The following is an 18,030-nucleotide window of genomic DNA, read 5'->3' as shown; positions in this document are numbered from 1 at the left end:
GTGCAGTGCCCGTTCGCGCTGCTGCTGCACAGAGCGCTGTTCGCTTGTTTATTCAAAGTTTATTAATATTGAACGTGTCTCGTGTCCAAATTGCACCAAATCCGACACTGCACGTCCTTGGGTCCCCAGCAATACACCCGCCAAGTGTGAAGTAGATCGGACGAACGTTCTCGAGATATGCGACGGACACACATGCAGACAGACAGACAGACAGAGATTCCTTGCTTTATAGTAGCCTATGATAAATGCATAATCTAAGTTTGTTCTTCTGTATATTAAATGTTATTGTGATCGATTGTTTTTGAAAATTAAATGCTATTAAATAGTGTTGTAAATAAAATATCTTCACGGGTGCTATGAAACTGTTTTGAACATTATAGCCTTTTAAAGTAATAGGATTGTGTTTTATACTTGTAAGCTGTTAGTAATAAGGAATGTGGGTGCGTGTGTGATGGTAACTTTGTGTAAGGAGCTCAAGGTCAGTCAAATGCAAGATAGGCGCGCAGCTTCTCGAAAACAACTCCTTATTAAGATATGATATAGAACACAGGAAACCGCCTGTCAGACACACACCCAAGGCACAGGAGAAATCACTCAACGTATAACCAAGGTTGTGCAGGATTGTGTGTGTGTCTTATCATCCCTAAAGTTTAGGTCCACCCAAGGATGGAGTCAGACGAGGAAGAGGAGAAGGCCCGAACCAATGAGAAGAGGACAGCACCCAACTCGCACATTTCTTTGTCTGTAATAGCATAAATATACTGGATCAGGAGAAGTTAGGTTGTCAGACTGTGGACTGGCTCTGATGCTGTTATTGGTCAGGGCGAGGCACATTTGATCCAGAATTCTGTAACTGCTTTTTGCTTGCTGAAAGAATCACTAAAGTTTTGAACTAAGATTCTCAGTGTGGACATTTGACTTCTTTTAGTCTTTTGAGTATTCTGAACATTCTGCTCACCCTCTGGGGGTGAGAAGTTTTCTGTTTCAGCTGAAAACTCCTTCAATAGGCTATGTCTCATTATCATTAAAAAAGTGAAAATTAAAATGACAGGTAATAATAGATTATGACGGAATTTTTACGACCCTGTGATTTTGCTGAACCTGTCTTTCTGCATGTTTGTGTTTGTACTATTCAGTTGACTTTATCCAGCAATAACAAAGTTCAAATGACGATAAATTGCCAGGGCAGTGGGTAAAAGCCTGTTTCACCGATTTAATTGTGTGTGTGTGTGTGTGTGTGTGCGCGTGTGTGTGCGTGCGTGCGTGTGTTCTAGTTGTTGACCTTGCCATGGCCAGTGGGAGTCTCAGTAGACCAACTAGATGAGGACATTAACTGTCTCTGACTTTGCTCTGGACTCCTAATGGATCCTCTCTCTAAAAATCACACTTTTTTTTTCCTAAACAGCACTATTTCTTCAAAAGAGGGCAAATCACAAAATCCCTCCTGGTGGGATGCAATCCTCTGCCGACAAGGAGACAGACAGGATGGCAGAGAGAATAATGGGGAGGGGAGCAAGAGCAGAAAGAGAATGGAGGAGCAGTGTATTGGAAAACAAGGTAAGGGAGGACGGGTGAGCAGAAGGGGAGAGCCATTAGTGTTGTTTATATGATAATAATAACAATAATTATAATTATAATTAATTTTTTGACTGTAATTGGGGGCTGCTACAGATGATGATTTTTTTTGTTTTGTTTCTGGATTCTAACAATCCCTGTCCAAAAATGACTGGTCTGGAAAAGTTCAAGCAGTTAACTGTTAATAAGAAATGATTATTCATCCTGCAGCAGGGTTAGGGTGAGTCGAGTCACACGAATTGGACTCGTGTCAGACTCGAGTCACAATTTAAATTGCTTGAGACTTGGCTTGATGCATGAAGAGAAGACTTGAGACTTGACTTGACTTGGGTTCTGGTGACTTGGGACTTGACTTTGACTTACGTACTTTGATGACTTGAAAAGGTTTCTAAAGTCTTGACTTGAGATCTTGTGTTTGTGTAAATGACTTAGATTGAAAGTGATGAGATTTGTTCCACCAGACGACTGAATTTAAATTCTCTGAATTGAATTTTCTGAATTTGTATGGAATGATTGAATGATTGAATTTATTGAAGTTTAAACTGATTATAGAAATCAAACTCATGATGCACTTTTTTAGCCTATGAAAACAATATTGCAAGTCCTAGATATTTTGTTTTCTTTAAGATATTAAATGGACTCTTGATTTGTTCTGACTTGACTCTGTGTTATACATTTTGACTTGAGACTTGACTTGGTAATCTATATTTAGACTTGAGACTTGTGCCTCAAGACTTGAGACTGACTTGGGACTCGAGCAAAGATGACTTCATCACACCTCTGTCCTGCAGGGATCAAAGTTGTCACTTTCCCTCCTCAGTGACAATTTTACGAGGCTGGACAACACTTGAATAAGTGACAGGACAACAGTGTATGGGTAGCAGGGATTTTAATGGAAGTTTAGAACGGAATAAGAAGGGTCAGGAGAGCAGGGCAAACTCTGTGGATATTTTATTTGGCTGGATGAGGCTTGTCGCCGTGGGAGTATGTGCGACGAGACAACCGTCCCCTGGGAGATCTGCGCCGACCGTGAGAGTGCAGATAGACGAGGTGGAGAGGGGAGGCGGAGGGGCGCAAAGCAATTGCTGTCGAACGAGGCATGTAGTTCGGAGGGCTTTTATACTGTGGGTAGGTGATCAAGGTAATTGAGCGCAGCTGGCAAGTGATGGCCGGCTCTGGCTGGATGGGAGAAGGAAAGGAGGATCGGGGAGAGAGAGAGGAGGCTCATTCTCGTATTGTCCACTCCTGAACTTCAGCTAATAAATTAGTTCCATAAAAAAAGATAGCTGTGTGAAACGTATGGCGGCACAGCTGATAGTTTACCGACAATATGGCAAATTACAGTGAGCAAAACACTGCATACCATCCGATATCTCCACGTGATGCAGAGAAAAATATCTTCATTCTTTAAAAACAAAACAGAAAGCCTGATTACTTATAGAGGATTTTTTTTCCATATAGATTTTTTTGAGAGATTTTTCTCTATAGGGCCATTTCAGACCAACCCAGGCATGACGATCAGGCTATGTGTAGTTGCTGATCAGCAGGAAGCAAGAGTTAAAGGTGCACAAAGTAATCTATCGACATCTATCAGCGATCAGTATAGGAACTACAACAACACTGGCAGGTTTCTGGCACAGCTTGCAGTGGCCTGTAATTGACATAAACCAGAGGTGTAATCAAGTCAACTTTGCTCCAGTCCCAAGTCAGTCTCAAGTCTTGAGGCACAAGTCTCAAGTCAAGTCCCAAGTCTACACGTAGATTACCAAGTCAAGTCCGAGTCAAGCCCATGTCATTAATGTCAAGTCTCAAGTCTAAATGTAGAACAGCAAGTCAAGTCAGAACAAATCAAGAGTCCAGTATCAATTTAATATCTTAAAGAAAACTAAATATCTAGGACTTTTCAATGTAATATCGTTTTAATAGGATAAAAACTTGGTAAGAGCACCATGAGTTTGACTTCTATAATCAGTTTCAACTTCAATAAATTCAGTCATTCCATACAAATTCAGAAAACAGAATTTAAATTGAGACGTCTGCTGGAACAAATCTCATCACTTTCAATCTAGGCTAAGTCATTTACACAAACACAAGATCTTTTGTCAAGACTTTAGAAATCTTTTCAAGTCATCAAAGTACAAGTCAAAGTTAAGTCCCAAGTCACCAGAACCCTCGTCAAGTCTCAAATCTTCTCTTCATGCATCAAGTCAAGTCTCAAGCAATTCAAATTGTGACTTCTGACATGAACAGTAAAGTCCCATTTTTTCAATAAAGAGGAATAAGCTAGCTAATTAGAGCAGAGATCCAACACAAGCATCTTATGAAGAGGTAATATATCACCATACTAAATACTCAAATAATAATACTGTATTTTCATTGTGTTGCGATGCTGGTCACTTGCTCAGGGGGTGGTCTTGAAACTCTGATGGTTGGGAAGTTTTTGTTCCAAAACAGAGTACAGGCCGGGAAATTTTGAGTTTTGAAAGCCAGAAATCTCAGCATCTGGCCAAGTAATCGTTGTGTCATTGGTATTAATCAACAACGCTAACCCCTGCAGATATATTATGATCATTTTGTAGTATGGAACGGTAAAAACCTTACTTATTGCACCTTTAACCATCAGAAAACCATCAGTGTGTAGTGATGATGATTGCCTTAATATAACAAGTCAACAGTAAACATGTCATCCCCCACCAATGACACAAACCCCCTCTGGGGCAATCAGTAACAAATATGTCATTTGTTTTGACTTGTCATTTTAGCGCCCCTTTCGGCCAATCAGTGTAATTGTGATAATGCTGGGACACAGTGGTGAGATCACAGAACTTGAATGGATAGAACAGTCCTTCCATTGCGGCAATTTTGCTAGTACACCATAAAATGGCGACTATGGCATTTTAAGGGTTAGTTGCTATGGTGACAACGCAAGTCTGGGCATTCAGGCCATAAAGTGGCTTGGGAACTGTACAGATGAGTCTGTTGCACGAGTGCTTAGCAAACTGTCAAAACTCTGGAACTGGAAAGCTAACGTTAGCGACAAGGTTAACGTGGCACTGTCAAAGATTGTGCTTCTCTTGCTAACTCTTCTCGTCAAAATCAGCATATTAGCAAACCTAGTTGGTAGGCTAAACATTATCAACTTTAGCCCCTTAAAGGCTATAAACTAGCATAGCTTAGCCTACCTTTAGTGGAGAAGAAAAGTTAGCATTCGCTAACTTCAAACAGCTAACGGACATCTGCTGACATAGATTAACTCAACTATAAACACTTCCACTAATTGCACAGATGTCAAAACTTTTGACCTACTTAAAAAGACAGCAGCAGCTTGTAAAAGAGCACCACCTAGTGGAGGCATGTGTGACAACTTCGGTTCATACGGAAGTTAGCCTGCTCCCACCGTCTACGAACATTGATTTGAATGGGAAAGACCTTTCTATCCATTCAAGTTCTGTGGGTGAGATAAATCCCCCCAGGTTTCATCAAACTCTGGTCAGTAGTGTCTCAGGTATCACATGTGAAGGACAAATGAATGAATGACCATTTTCAGTCATATCCTCCTATCATACACATTCTCACATTCTCGTTGAAACACCCAGAAAAAAACCTGGATTGGGGATTTCAGAATATAAACTCTTTGGGAAGTCAGGCCCAGTTAATTTCTTATTCACTCCAGAATCTCTATTGAATCATACTGGGGGGTCACATCTTGAGTATTTAATGGATTGTTCAAGCTTTTCATTTTGAGCACAATGAAACTAATTTCTGGCACCTTTAGTTGGTATGGCAATAAATCATTAAGTCTTGAATATTTAAATCAAGGCCTTATTGAACTTAACAAGAGGTGCTGACGAGTGGGTAGTGAATCATCAGAGAGCACCACAGCTTTGCACTTTTATATTTATAAGAGATGGAGGATAATCAATGATATTAGATGTGGGTGCTATTAGGAAGCCTTCCTATGGGATATATTGTATACTTAAGTCAATATTCTTCAAGCTGGATTCATGGAAAATTACTGACGGCCAGTTGCACACTGTAAAAAAGAGGCCATCTTAATTCTGTGCATGTTAACAAAGACGGAGAGACATAATCCATTCTAATTGACCATGAACACAAGAAGTGAAGTGTCCAGTCCTAAAAGAAATGATGAAAACCTCAAACAACTTGATTCACCCTAAGACTGTCTGGTTCTGAAGCTATTTATGTATTCAGGGACAGGGCGCACACACACACACACACACACACACACACACCTACACACACACACACACACACACACACACACAAACACACACACAGCCACACAGACAGCTTGTGTACAAAACCCCCGTTTCTGTCTCCAGTAACCCCATTCACATTGAGCGGAATGCGCTTTGAAAAGCACTCTCGCTAAAGACGCTGTTTGATATTTTCCTTCTCTGTGCAATGTTCTACAAGGCTTTTTCTCTTGTGTCTTCAATGGACAGTGTCATGTCTGAGAGTGAGCTTTTGTCTGAGAGAGAGAGGGAGAGAGAGAGAGGGAAGGGAGAGAGAAAGAGAGAGAGAGAACGGAGAGAGGGAGACAAAGCGAGTTACTGGGACAAAGGGAGAGGCAGAGAGACAGATGAGGATAGTGCCAGAGAGGAAAAGAGCAAATGCTTTTTCTTTCATACTGAGCCTTTTCTCTGAATGCTGTCTGCTCTCAGACAATTCAGTCAGCACCAGCAACCATTTGATTCACAATGCACGTAGGTAGTTCACTGCTGCCGGGATGCTATTTAATTCAATTTGACAGACTATTATAAGACTATTATTGATGTGAACAGGCAAAGATACAAATTTCTGCTTTAATTAAAAGCTGTATAATGCTGTATTCTATCCACATGCCCTATTGTTTGTGCACTGGCCTTATTTGCAAAGAATCAGAGGTGAAAAATGTTACTTCTCCTGTCAGACTGGTTCAACATGGAGTGAGACTTCTTCAGCATAAGATTTGACTAGAGGGGAGCAAGAGTGAGGGGTAATATCCTCATGGGAAGACAGAACTATGGTTCTAGATAGAACATAGAACTAGAGTTGCAAGACGTAACTATCGGTACGACACATGCACAGTGACAGCAACATTTACTTGTGAAGTCGACAAATTAGCACTGTCTGTGTATGCTATTTATGTCTTCTCCAGCTCTTTTTCATTCATTCATTTTCTTTACCTGCTTCTGCTAGAACCTATCCCAGCATGCAATGGGTGGAAGGCAGGGAAACACCCTGGACAACTTGCCAGTCCATCACAGGGCGAACACAGATAGACAGGCAACCACAAAAACTAGGTGTTAAAAAATATTGCCGTAAACTGAAATAAAAATAAAAATGACACTTTGAGAAAAAAACACAACTGAACCAAAACTATCTTGTCTACTTCTAAAACTAACTGTAAATAAAAATATACTTGAAATGTTTTTTAGTTTTCTTTTTTTTGTTTATGTGCAGGTAAAAACAAGAATGAATTTTGGGCTATAAGAAATACTTTTTGGCTATTCCTACTTAATGCTAACTACGCCACTAGATGACGCTATCCTGTACACCGACTTGTTCCTATCCACCTGACTTGCAGGAGGAAACTCAGGAGAACTCGGGGGAACATGCAACCTTCACACAGAAAGGACCAGGAATTGAACCTGTGACCTTCTGGCTCTGAGGCCACAGTGCTAAACACTGAAACACTATGATGTCCCTGTCTCTGGGTTACACAACCAGCAGTTCTTTTCCTCAACAATTCAAGGCAAATCAGAAATGTTTTTCTTCTTTTTGGGGTGAGAGCACACTAGAGAAAAACAGAGAATATGGTCTGATGAGGACATCCCATAGCGAGAGTGCTAGCCAGGACAGCTGTCCCAGGCTCTTAGCACAAGCCCCAAAGGAATCCACAGAGATTGATCGATTATGTAAAAGTTCTTCTCACAAATCATAAGTCGGGCTCATAAAATCAGGTTCCCTCTCGGTCAGTCCAGGACGTACAACTTGTGCTACTTTCCTTGCCCTTTCTTCAGGGAGGCAGCACACACAACCTAATGTTTGTTCTGGTGTTGGGAAAACTGCAGCCGTGTCCCACAGGGTTACAGCAAAGTCAAGAAAAGATAGTGAACATTTATCAGGAAGAAGCCTCCTGTCTGGATTTATAGGGTTTTCATCAAGCCCTGTGGTCTTACGTGCACATGTTGGATCTTTCTGAAATGAGCACGTTGTCTTAAAATGCAAATATGTGCTCTGTGCACAAAAAATAGAGAAATAAGTTTCCCACATGAAAGGATGAGACATGACTAGAAACAGGTAGCAAGATTCAAGATTCAAGACGTTATTATGCCATTTGCTCAGGTACAGGTGTATAAGGGCATTGGAATTCTTGTGCGGATCTCTCAGTCAAGTAAAAACAACAAAAGAATAATAATAAAAGATACACATAGTAATAAGTATAAAAGGTATAAATAGATAGAAATAGACTCTCTACTGCAGGGCTATTCAACTATATTGTTCAGGGGGCCACATTATCAGAAAGCTAAGGGCCCGGGGGCCGGACATTTCATTTCATTATGTATGTACACTTGACACAACGTGCCACCACATTTTCAAAACTTTTATTTCGCTACATTGCAAAAGTAGTCTAATCATAAATGAAAAAATAAAATAAATTCTTTAAGTAATTAGGTGCTAGGCCAAGTGCTTAATTTCATTTTCTTTATTTTTTTCTCTTTCTTTATTTACACATATTTCTCAGTCCAGTTGCTGTTGAATTGAAGATTTTCGTCTTCAGCGTTGATAGTGACATTGATGATGTCATACGATAATTTGCATATCAATATATAATGCTGCACTTGTTATGCACGCCGCGGCGTAGCCCGTTTTAATATTAGTGCTGACTCCGCCCACCCGGGCCAGTTTCGGCGTACGCCGGTAGCAATTACAAGTGGACCCTATCCTACAGTCCCTGCTCTCAGCGGAGGGAGGGAGCTAAGCTGTGTGTGGGAAGCGCTGTGATCATCAGACCTCTCTGGATTAGACAGGCAAGTAGAGAAAACCGGCATCAGCCGTATCAATTTATTGCCAAATGCTTTGGGATTCAACACATTAACATTGCTTCCCATGGTTAGATAAAGTCGCCAGATTTGTCGCTAGTCGCTTTTGAGAAATAAAGTCGCCAGGGGGGTCTGAAAAGTCGCTAAATCTAGCGACAAAGTCGCCAAGTTGGCAACACTGCACCTACCGTACCGGAGTATGTAGAACAGGATCTAGTTTACATTACACGGGAGCGCTCTGCTGGTTTGAAGGATTTATTGTGGCAAAAATGTCTGTTATTCACGTGATTTTTTTCTTCTTCAGGTTTTAAATTTAATTTATTTGTAAACAGAACTGATCGGCGGGCCGGTGTGACTTGATTGGCGGGGCGGAGTTGGCCTGTGGGCCGCCAGTTGAATAGGCCTGCTCTACTGTGTGTGTATGTGTGTGTGAAGGAGGGAAGTGTGTGTGTGTGTGTGTGTGTGTGTGTGGGCGTGCGTGCGTGTGTGTGTGTGTGTGTGTGTGTGTGTGTGTGTGGGGGGGGGTTATTTCATATATATATGCTGTAGGTATTTCATTCCAGCCTGAATGTCTCTCGCAAGTAGTCTGATAGCCGCTGGGAAGAAACTGTTGTGAAAGCGCTTCCTGTTTGTTCTGATACTTTCTGGTCGGTGGTATCTTAGCTGGTGTCTGGAGCTTCTCCATCTAAACAGAGAGTGTCCAGGGTGATGTGGGTCTCTGAGAATGGCCCGCAGTTTGTTCCTGCAGTGGTGGGTGAACAGAGTGTCCATGGAGGGGAGCTGTGTTCCAATGATCCGCGGTTTTAATAGTCCTCTGGAGGGCCTTCCTCTCCCTTAGTGTGGTGTTACCATACCACACAATGATACCTCTGGTGAGGACACTCTCCACAAGACCTCTGTAGGCCTGGGTGAGAGGCTGACGACTCAGGCTGGCTTTCTTCAGTGACCTGATGAAATAGAGCCGCTGCTGTGCCTTCTTGACAGTGGCCGAGGTGTTTTCTGACCAACTCAGGTTGTTGGTGATGTGCAGGCCCAGAAACCTGAAGCTGTCGACATGTTCCACCTCAGTACCTTTAATCCACAGAGGTTGCAGAGGGGGAGCTTTCTTCCTGAAATCCAGGATTAGCTCCTTGGTCTTGTCAGTGTTGAGGACAAGACTGTTTTCCTCCCCATAGGCAAGTGTCTCATCCACCAGCTGCCTGTAGTGCGATTCATTGTTTCCCTTGATAAGTCCTAGGATGGTTGTGTCATCTGCAAATTTGAAAATGTAGCTGAGTTTATGGGTGGACAAGCAGTCATAAGTATAGAGAGAAAAGAGTCTAGGGCTGAGGCAGTTAGTAGCAAATCTGCCAGTTTTGCTACTAACTTAGTGGGCTGGACAGTATTAAAAGCTGAACTATAGTCCAGAAAGAGCATGTGGGCGTAAGTGTTGGGGTTGTCCAGGTGTTCAAGGGCTGAGTGAAGAGCAAGGGCCACAGCATCATCCACCGATCTGTTTGCCTGGTAGGCAAACTGAAAGGGATCGGTGGTCACAGGTATGATAGAGTCCATGAATCTCAGCACCAGTTTCTCTAGGCACTTCATGGCGACTGATGTGAGCACCACCGGACGGAAGTCGTTCATGCAGGTTGTATGTGGCTTTTTGGGAACCGGTACAATGACTGAGTGTTTAAAGTGGCGCGGGACGACAGCCTGGGCCAGCGAGGTGTTAAAGATGTCTGTATACACATCTGCCAGCTCAGCAGCACAGGCTTTCAGAACTCTAGGTGACACTCCATCTGGCCCTGCTGCCTTATGGGGGTTAACCTGCTGCAGAGACCTGAGAACCTGTGCGCGTGTCACCTGGAGAGCGCTCTCCCCCAGGTCACATGGTGGTATTGGTAGTGCTAGCGGGGTGTTCTGATGGGGGTTATCAAAGCAGGCGTAGAAGGCATTGAGTCTATCTGGGAGGGTGATGTCTGAAGTGGTGACAGTGTGCTTGTTTCCCTTGTAGTTTGTGACAGCCTGGATGCCCTGCCACATACTACGGGTGTTGTTGCCAGCATAGCAACGTTCCAGTTTTTGTTCATGGGTCCTTTTTGCTGCCCTGATCGATTTCAGCAGAGCATAACGGGCCAACTTATACTGTTGGTTGTTGCCTGATTGGAAAGCCATGTTGCGTTCCCTGATCTTAGCTCGGACATGGTTAAACCATGACCTCTGATTAGGAAAAACCTGGATAGTCCTGAGGGGCACACACATGGACGTACACCAGCTAATGTAACAGCTAACAGTCTCTGTATATTCATGGATGTTATCTGTGGCCTCCCTAAACACCTCCATGTCGGTTGTCTCAAAGCAGTCCTGCAGTTCAGCCAGTGTGTTGTCTGACCACTTTTGCACAGTCCTCACCATGACCGGTTCAGCTTTAAGCTTCTTGGTATGTGAGGGCTGCAGCAAGATGGCAATGTGGTCAGATTTGCCAAAGTTAGGCTTGGGGACTGCTGTGAATGCCTTTTTTATATTACTGTAACATTTATCCAGTGTGTTATTTCCTCTGGTAGGAAAGGTAATATATTGTTCATATTTTGGTAAGATTGACTTCAGATTGCAATGATTAAAATCTCCTAGTACAATGAAAGCAGCATCAGGATATGTATTTTCATGCTTACTGACCATGCTGTAGAGTTCTCTCAGTGCTTCATCAGCGTTAGCTGAAGGGGGGATGTAAACAACGCTCAGTATGATGCACTGTAGTTCTCTTGGTAAGTAGAACGGCCTACATCTAATGGTCAGATATTCCACATTTGATGAACACAGTTTGGCTAAAACATTGATGTCTGTACACCATGACCGCTTGACGAAAACTGCAGTGCCCCCTCCGCGAGTTTTGCCGCACTCTTCCACGCTGTGGTCGCATCTGTAGGGCTTGTAGCCTGCCGGTGTAATGGCCTCGTTGGGGGTCTTTTGGTTGAGCCATAAAACACAGGACCGAGCAGTCTCTGATGTGTCTTGGTGTGGCGATCCTGAAGAGAAGGTCGTCCATTTTATTATCCAGCGATTGCACGTTGGCCAGAAGAATGCTCGGGAGGGTTAGCCTCCCGCGGCTAGCAAGGCGTCGAAGTCGCCGTTCAACTCCTCCCCACCTGCCACGTTTCCTCCTCAGGCGACTGGTTCCAGGAAAGTCCGGTGTAGCCGTCTTCCTCGGCGTCCTGTCCCCTTGGCGTTGTAGCTCCGGGAATGCAGGGAGCTGAAAGTGATTATATTCCAACGCAGAGCTGACTTCTCTGATATATAAAAGTGTTTCCCGGTCGTATTTTATATGTGCAATAGCGGCGATCACAGGAAAAAATTGTTTAAACACACAAAAATACAAAACTAAATAAAAAGTGACTGGGAGAGTACCGCAACGTCGCACTGTGGGGAGCACCATCTTGCCTGCGTCTGTTGTTTACCTTCAACTCCAGTTCAATTCCCCACTCATGCCAAGATGTTTTCTACTGTGAATGGAGTTTTCAAAAGCGATATCAGACCTTATAACCAATCCTGGAACTAATGTGTGCTATGTGGAGATTTCATTGAGACATAATGATATAAACCAATATCCACACAGCAGCAGCTGTGTTGCTGTTTTCACCTCTTTTCTAAAGCTTGTTGTCAAATTCTGCTCCTGAACGAAGCTTCTCCTGGGCCATTCAGTAGCTTTCCATTTTTTTTTTTTAAACTAGCTTGGCTCCGCCCCAGCTATTTAAAAGTGCCCATTACCCCGTCCTATTCCTGAAAATTTTCTCATAATGGCGGAATCGTTGAAGCGAGGGAGTAAACTTAGTAAAAGAGTAAACTCTTCACTTGTCATTGTTTGTACTACATGTAACCTTCAACGGGAGAAACGCCTGGCAAAGCGACACTGGTAACCGGCGAGACTTCTCCGTAAGATCTCAGATGTTGAATGAATTTGGCTTCCTGAAACCTGCATGCACCTTGCATATACTTGCTGCTGTGTGTGTGTATAATTGATTGATCTGTACATTGAGTAAACAGAGAAGCAGTTTACCAGTCTTGGGGTCAACAGAGAAGTAGGGCTGTCCCTCCAGGATGCTGTAGACTATCTTGGCACTGTTCCCATAGGTTGGGTCATCTGCATCTGATGCCGTCACCTGGAACACTGATGTTCCTGCATAAAGGAGAGAAAACAATTGAGTAATGGATTCATCAGGTGTTGGAAAATACAGCAGTAAGCACCAAAGAGAAATGGATTGAGTATGTGTCCAAACAAACCGAAATCTTGGTAGAAACATCCTAGAAGATCACACATATGCAAGCACATACAGAAACATATTTACTTTTATTGTCATCATTGATGCACTAGATGCTGAATAGTATAAAGATAAGAAAACCTCCAATTTATTGTAAACCAAGCTGCATTTTTTTTGAGAGCAACACAGTGTTTCTGTCTAGATGTGAAACTCTGAACTTCTGCTGAATGCATAATATGAGCTGCAGTAAAGCAGTGTCTGTGTTTTCTGTGGTGCTCTTGTAAAGAGCAATAGCCCATTAGCCTGACCATGTTGCAGCAGACAGGATAAGCCAAAGCCTTTATCCATCTCATTCATCATGCTAGTCCTGTGGTGCGTTATTGGATATGTCAAAGCCGCATTCCTAAAAACGTTTTAAAATTAAGGTGTCTGGAATTGTTTTATCAGTGACTAATATGTTTCTGGAGGATGTCAATCTCACACAAATATTGCAACATTGAGGAATGTATAACTATTTGTAAGCTGCCAGTAATTCAGTGTTTCTTTACATAGTGGAACTAAATCACATAGGCTAAGCGGTATTTTCTCAAACTCCACTGGCTGGAATTATATTTGCTGCCTGGCAGCATTAGTTCTCTGAGCATTCAATCAAAACGCATTGAGAACTACTGGAGCCTCAGTGGCATATGAACACTGTGTTGTTATAATTGTGAGGACGTTCTATTTACTTAATATAAATTCATTCTGTTACCTTTATGCTTCCCACAATAACCAGCTATGGGGGATATGCAGTCATGTTCACTTCATTAACTTGTGAGCTTTAATTGCATTAACAGTTGCAAAACATTCAACACATTCCAATAGTAAGTTTTAATTTGAGCAATTACCCTACTCAACAAATCTCATTTATTTCTGAATCAACACATTTGCCCTTCACACTGCTGTCCACAAAAACTATATTGTATAAGTTATTTATTGTATTGTTATATAGTTTTTGTACACTATTGTTTGGTACACATGCAATCCTGAGTACTATAATTGTGAACTGTTAGTACCTACTGTTAAGTAATAATAATATAATAATAAACTTTATTTATACAGCACTTTTAAGTACAGAAGAGCAAAAACAGGCTAAGAACTGTACAGACAACAAACCAGACAATAAACAAATACTAAAGAAAGATAGCATAGTACAAACCAAAAAAAAAAAACCCAGATAAAAAGGTAAAAGATAAAAAAAAGAAAAGTTTTTAGAAGTGATTTAAAACATGACACCGACTCTGCTAACCTGAGCTCCTCTGGAAAGACTGTTCCAAACCATGGGCTCATACCAGGTTAAAAGGTCAGAGATGTAACTTGGGGCTACACCATCTAGAGCCTTAAAAACAATCAGTAAAATCTTAAAATCAGTTGTGAAATTAACAGGGAGCCAGTGCAGCAAAGCTAAGATAGGGCTCATGTGGTCCCATTTCCTAAACCTGATAGAAGTCTGCATGCTGCAGCATTTTGAACTCAGAAGCCTGATTAGATAATTCTTTTTTTTTTTTAAATATTTATTTTTGGCATTTTTATGCTTTATTTGACAGAGTTAGTGAGAGAGAGACAGGAAGGCATGGGAGAGAGAGAGGGGAGGACATGCAGCAAATGACCGCGGGCCGGATTCGAACGCCGGTCGCTTCGGGAAGGACTGAGTCTTATGGTACGCGCTCTACTCGGTGAGCTACTGGGGCGCCCCCTGATTAGAGAATTCTCATTGAGACAGGAATGCAGAGAATTAGAGAAGTGCCAAATGAACACATGGATTACCTTTTTAAGGTCTACTGGGGAAATTAAAGATCTGATTTTAGAAATGTTTTTTAGCTACCTTTTTTTTACCTGGTAGTCAAAACTGAGGTCAGAGTCAAAGAGTACGATAGCATGAAGTGTTCATTAACTAATGTTAACTAATGCATTTACCAACATAATGTTAAAGGCACGTGAACGACTGCATGAATTCATGTTGTTATACCTGTTTTTATCCTGGCATTGGTTTGGAGATAAATATAGCATAGCTGACTGCTAACATTAAGTAATGTTAGGGATCAACATCAGGTTCAATTCAGTTGCTTTAGTCATTGATTTGGACCTTCTCCAGAATGCATGATTAAAGGGGGTGTAACAGTTCACGCATTTGTGCTGTGGAGTCTGTGAAGTCCATTGATTCCCAATACTTGGAACTGGAATCGGAGTCGATTCCAAAATTTCTGGGATCAGGCCTTTTTTGCTTTGTTTTGTTCTTTTTTTAACCGAGAAACAAACTGAACCGTGACCCAAAAACCGAGATACAAACTTCAGGAACCCTGAGTATGGTTAACCGTTACGCCCCTAATGATTAAATTCCTGTAATACTGACATTCATTTACAACGCAGATTTTCCGGGTAGGGCCTCTCTTACCGACATCGGCCATCTCAGGTACGGCGGCCGAGAAGGGTCCATCTGGAAATGTTGGGGCATTGTCATTGACATCCTGGACCTTGATGATGAACTCCGATTCTGCCTCCAGTGAGCGATTGGTCCGTCGATCGATAGCCCTGGCGTGGAGCACATACTGGGTCTTCCTCTCGCGGTCAAGGCTCTTCGCTGCGTGGATGTCGCCCGTTGTCTCGTCAATGATGAAGATAGACCCGGCCCCCTCGCCGGACAGGATGTAGCGCACAGAGCCGTCGCCCTTGTCGGAGTTGGAGTGGAGCTGGAGATGTAAGAAGGAGTAAAAAGACAGAGAGAGAGAGGTAAAGCACAGTGTTTGACAAGTATGTAATATAGAGTAATAGCCTACTGTCAGGATGAACGGTTAGCTAATGGTGAGGACCACGCAATGAGAGAGAGATAGCCACACAGAGGGAAGAGAGGCAAGGCTTAGTGTTTGGCATTTGACAAGTTGTACAGAAGATGTAGCATCTAAAAAAGGATACTGCCACAGTAAATAGGGTGAGAGCGACAGAACAAGTTCTACAACAGACAGTGTCCGACCCAGGATGCTGTCAGAGTAGACAGCAAATTAAGGACAAGAAGAGAGAGATGGTTTGATAAAAAACAGAGAGAAAAAGATATAGAGACCTTGAGAAATGCTCTATACTAGGCCTATAGTATGGGATCTAACCTAGTCTGCACTGTGTGGTAGTGAAATCGAAGGTTGCACGAATTTCCATCTCAGCTAACTCTAGCTCAGTGTTTTCCAAAGACTCAGTTGGGACTGAGTTCGGCTTCACGAAATGAAATATTGAATAGAAAAAGTGAAATACTGTAAGCGTGTAGGTTAATAGCATATAATAATAGCATTTTTTGAGAGTATTCTTGACCTTAGCCCACATTATGATAATGCATGTTGTCCAAAACGCTCACTTTGGCCCCCCTGTAGACCTGTGAATACCGGCACATTTTTGCACGTCTTTTATACATGCGGTTAGTCTTTCACTACAGTCTCATATCCCTCTCATTGTTATATATTGTATAGCAATATATAAATATATATATATACCGTAATTCCTCTAATATTGGCCCGGGCCTTTATTTACCTCAACTGCAGAGGGTACCAGGCCTTTATTGGAAGCAGGCTTACATTAGAGACAGGCCTTTATTTCTAATTCCCTCTGTTTGATAAGTATATTTGCTCATATTTTAGTACGAAGCATCCTTGTTTTCTGATCTGCTTCTGTTGGGGTACGTTAGGTAGACGTTTTTTTGTTACTGCAATGCATTACGATAATTACGGTAATCGACGACGGCATGCTCCAGAGACTTCCGCCGGCCGAGCCATCTTGTGGCACTTGTACGTTACTACAAACTACAGTTACAAACAGGCACCAGGAGTTTACCGGTATCCACCGTTGTTTGCATGTAAGCTGAAGCTAACTGAAGCTAAGAATAGAATCTATACAGTTATATCATATCGGCGTTTATTTTTATGCATATGCGCAAGCTCAGTCCACCTGACAGCCCTCTGTTCTGTCGGCGGAGAGAGAGACACAGACAAGCATGGAGGTTTCGGCGCGCCGAGGGCGTCTGGGGCTTGGATCTGGAGGATCAATGCGGGCCGTGGGCGTGGTAGCGAGGACAGCAGCGGAGAGAGGAGACGGACACGGTCCAGCCATATACTAGGTTTTGACCTAGTCTTGTTTCCTTTGTTTTTTCCCCTGGCCTGTATTTGGGGCCGGCCTTTATTTGTTCGTGTCGACCACGGCCCCGGCCATTATCGGAGACCCGGCTTTTAATTGACTACCGGCCACTATTGGAGGAAATACGGTATATATTTTATCGTTTTCATAATTCACCAGCTTTTTCACAATGCACAAATTGTCTTTCTGTCTCAGTTCCGCTGCTACTCATACTACTGCTGCTATTTTACATCCTGAATGCAGACTTTTTTCACATTTTCATTCATACATTTATTACATCCTATATTCTTTGCTGTATCATATTACTATTTGCTGCTGCAATTTCTCCACTGGGATCATGCAAGTTTAATGTAATCAAATCTAATCCAATCTAATTATCAGCCCTTATTCAGCCAGACCTGGAGGAGTAATTGCTGGGGAAGGAAAGTCACACACATTCTCACCTGGCAGCTGCCCAGTACAGCCACACTGTGTTGGCCACTGAGCAGCTTCACTGGAGCAATTTCAGTGCCTTGCTCAGGAGCACTGTGATGATGGTTCTTAAAGGATTACACTAACGTTTTGGGAGTTTGGCCCATTGGTCACCTTATCCAATATCTGACGAGAGGATTGGCACCAAAGTCATCTCTGTGTCTCCAGTGGATAGTTCTGTCTGGTGCGCATGCTAACGCTTTAGCATAGAGTATGTTAAGTAATGGCAGACGATTAGCATTATGGGTTTTTATTCAACGGCCTGTAGATTCATAACTTCTGAAAACAAAAGCTCAATCTGATGCAAATCAACAGCGCAAAAAAACTTTTGCTTTCAGGCTAACTTCGCTTACAAGTTTTGCTCAAAGTCTTGTGGGAGGAGAATCTTCTGCCATTTAAGTTTTTGTCTAATTTTATACTCTATTTGCCATTAAAATGAACTAACCATCCAGCCTCAGAGCTGCTACAAGTTCTTATTTTCTCAGTTTTAGGATAATGCTAGTTGCCAGTGATTAATATATTGGATGCTATAGCATTAGGATGCG

The 18,030-nt window shown here is 42.4% G+C and overlaps 1 protein-coding gene across 1 annotated transcript in view; it reads right to left on the bottom strand.

Annotated features, from left to right (window-relative positions):
* Positions 1–18,030, bottom strand: part of LOC139922516 (cadherin-18-like) — a 119,581-nt gene that overhangs the window by 75,078 nt on the left and 26,473 nt on the right. Inside the window, exons 2-3 of the mRNA XM_071913048.1 lie at positions 15,294–15,588; positions 12,658–12,777 (exon numbers count right to left, since the gene is read on the bottom strand). Of these exons, the coding sequence (XP_071769149.1) occupies positions 12,658–12,777; positions 15,294–15,588 (415 nt within the window). The remainder of the gene's footprint in view (positions 1–12,657; positions 12,778–15,293; positions 15,589–18,030) is intronic.

Source organism: Centroberyx gerrardi, chromosome 13 (genome assembly GCF_048128805.1).
Source record: "Centroberyx gerrardi isolate f3 chromosome 13, fCenGer3.hap1.cur.20231027, whole genome shotgun sequence".
In the NCBI taxonomy this organism is placed as follows: domain Eukaryota; kingdom Metazoa; phylum Chordata; class Actinopteri; order Beryciformes; family Berycidae; genus Centroberyx; species Centroberyx gerrardi.
The sequence above is the reverse complement of the archived record's forward strand: the minus strand, read 5'-3'. Positions and strand labels throughout refer to the sequence as shown.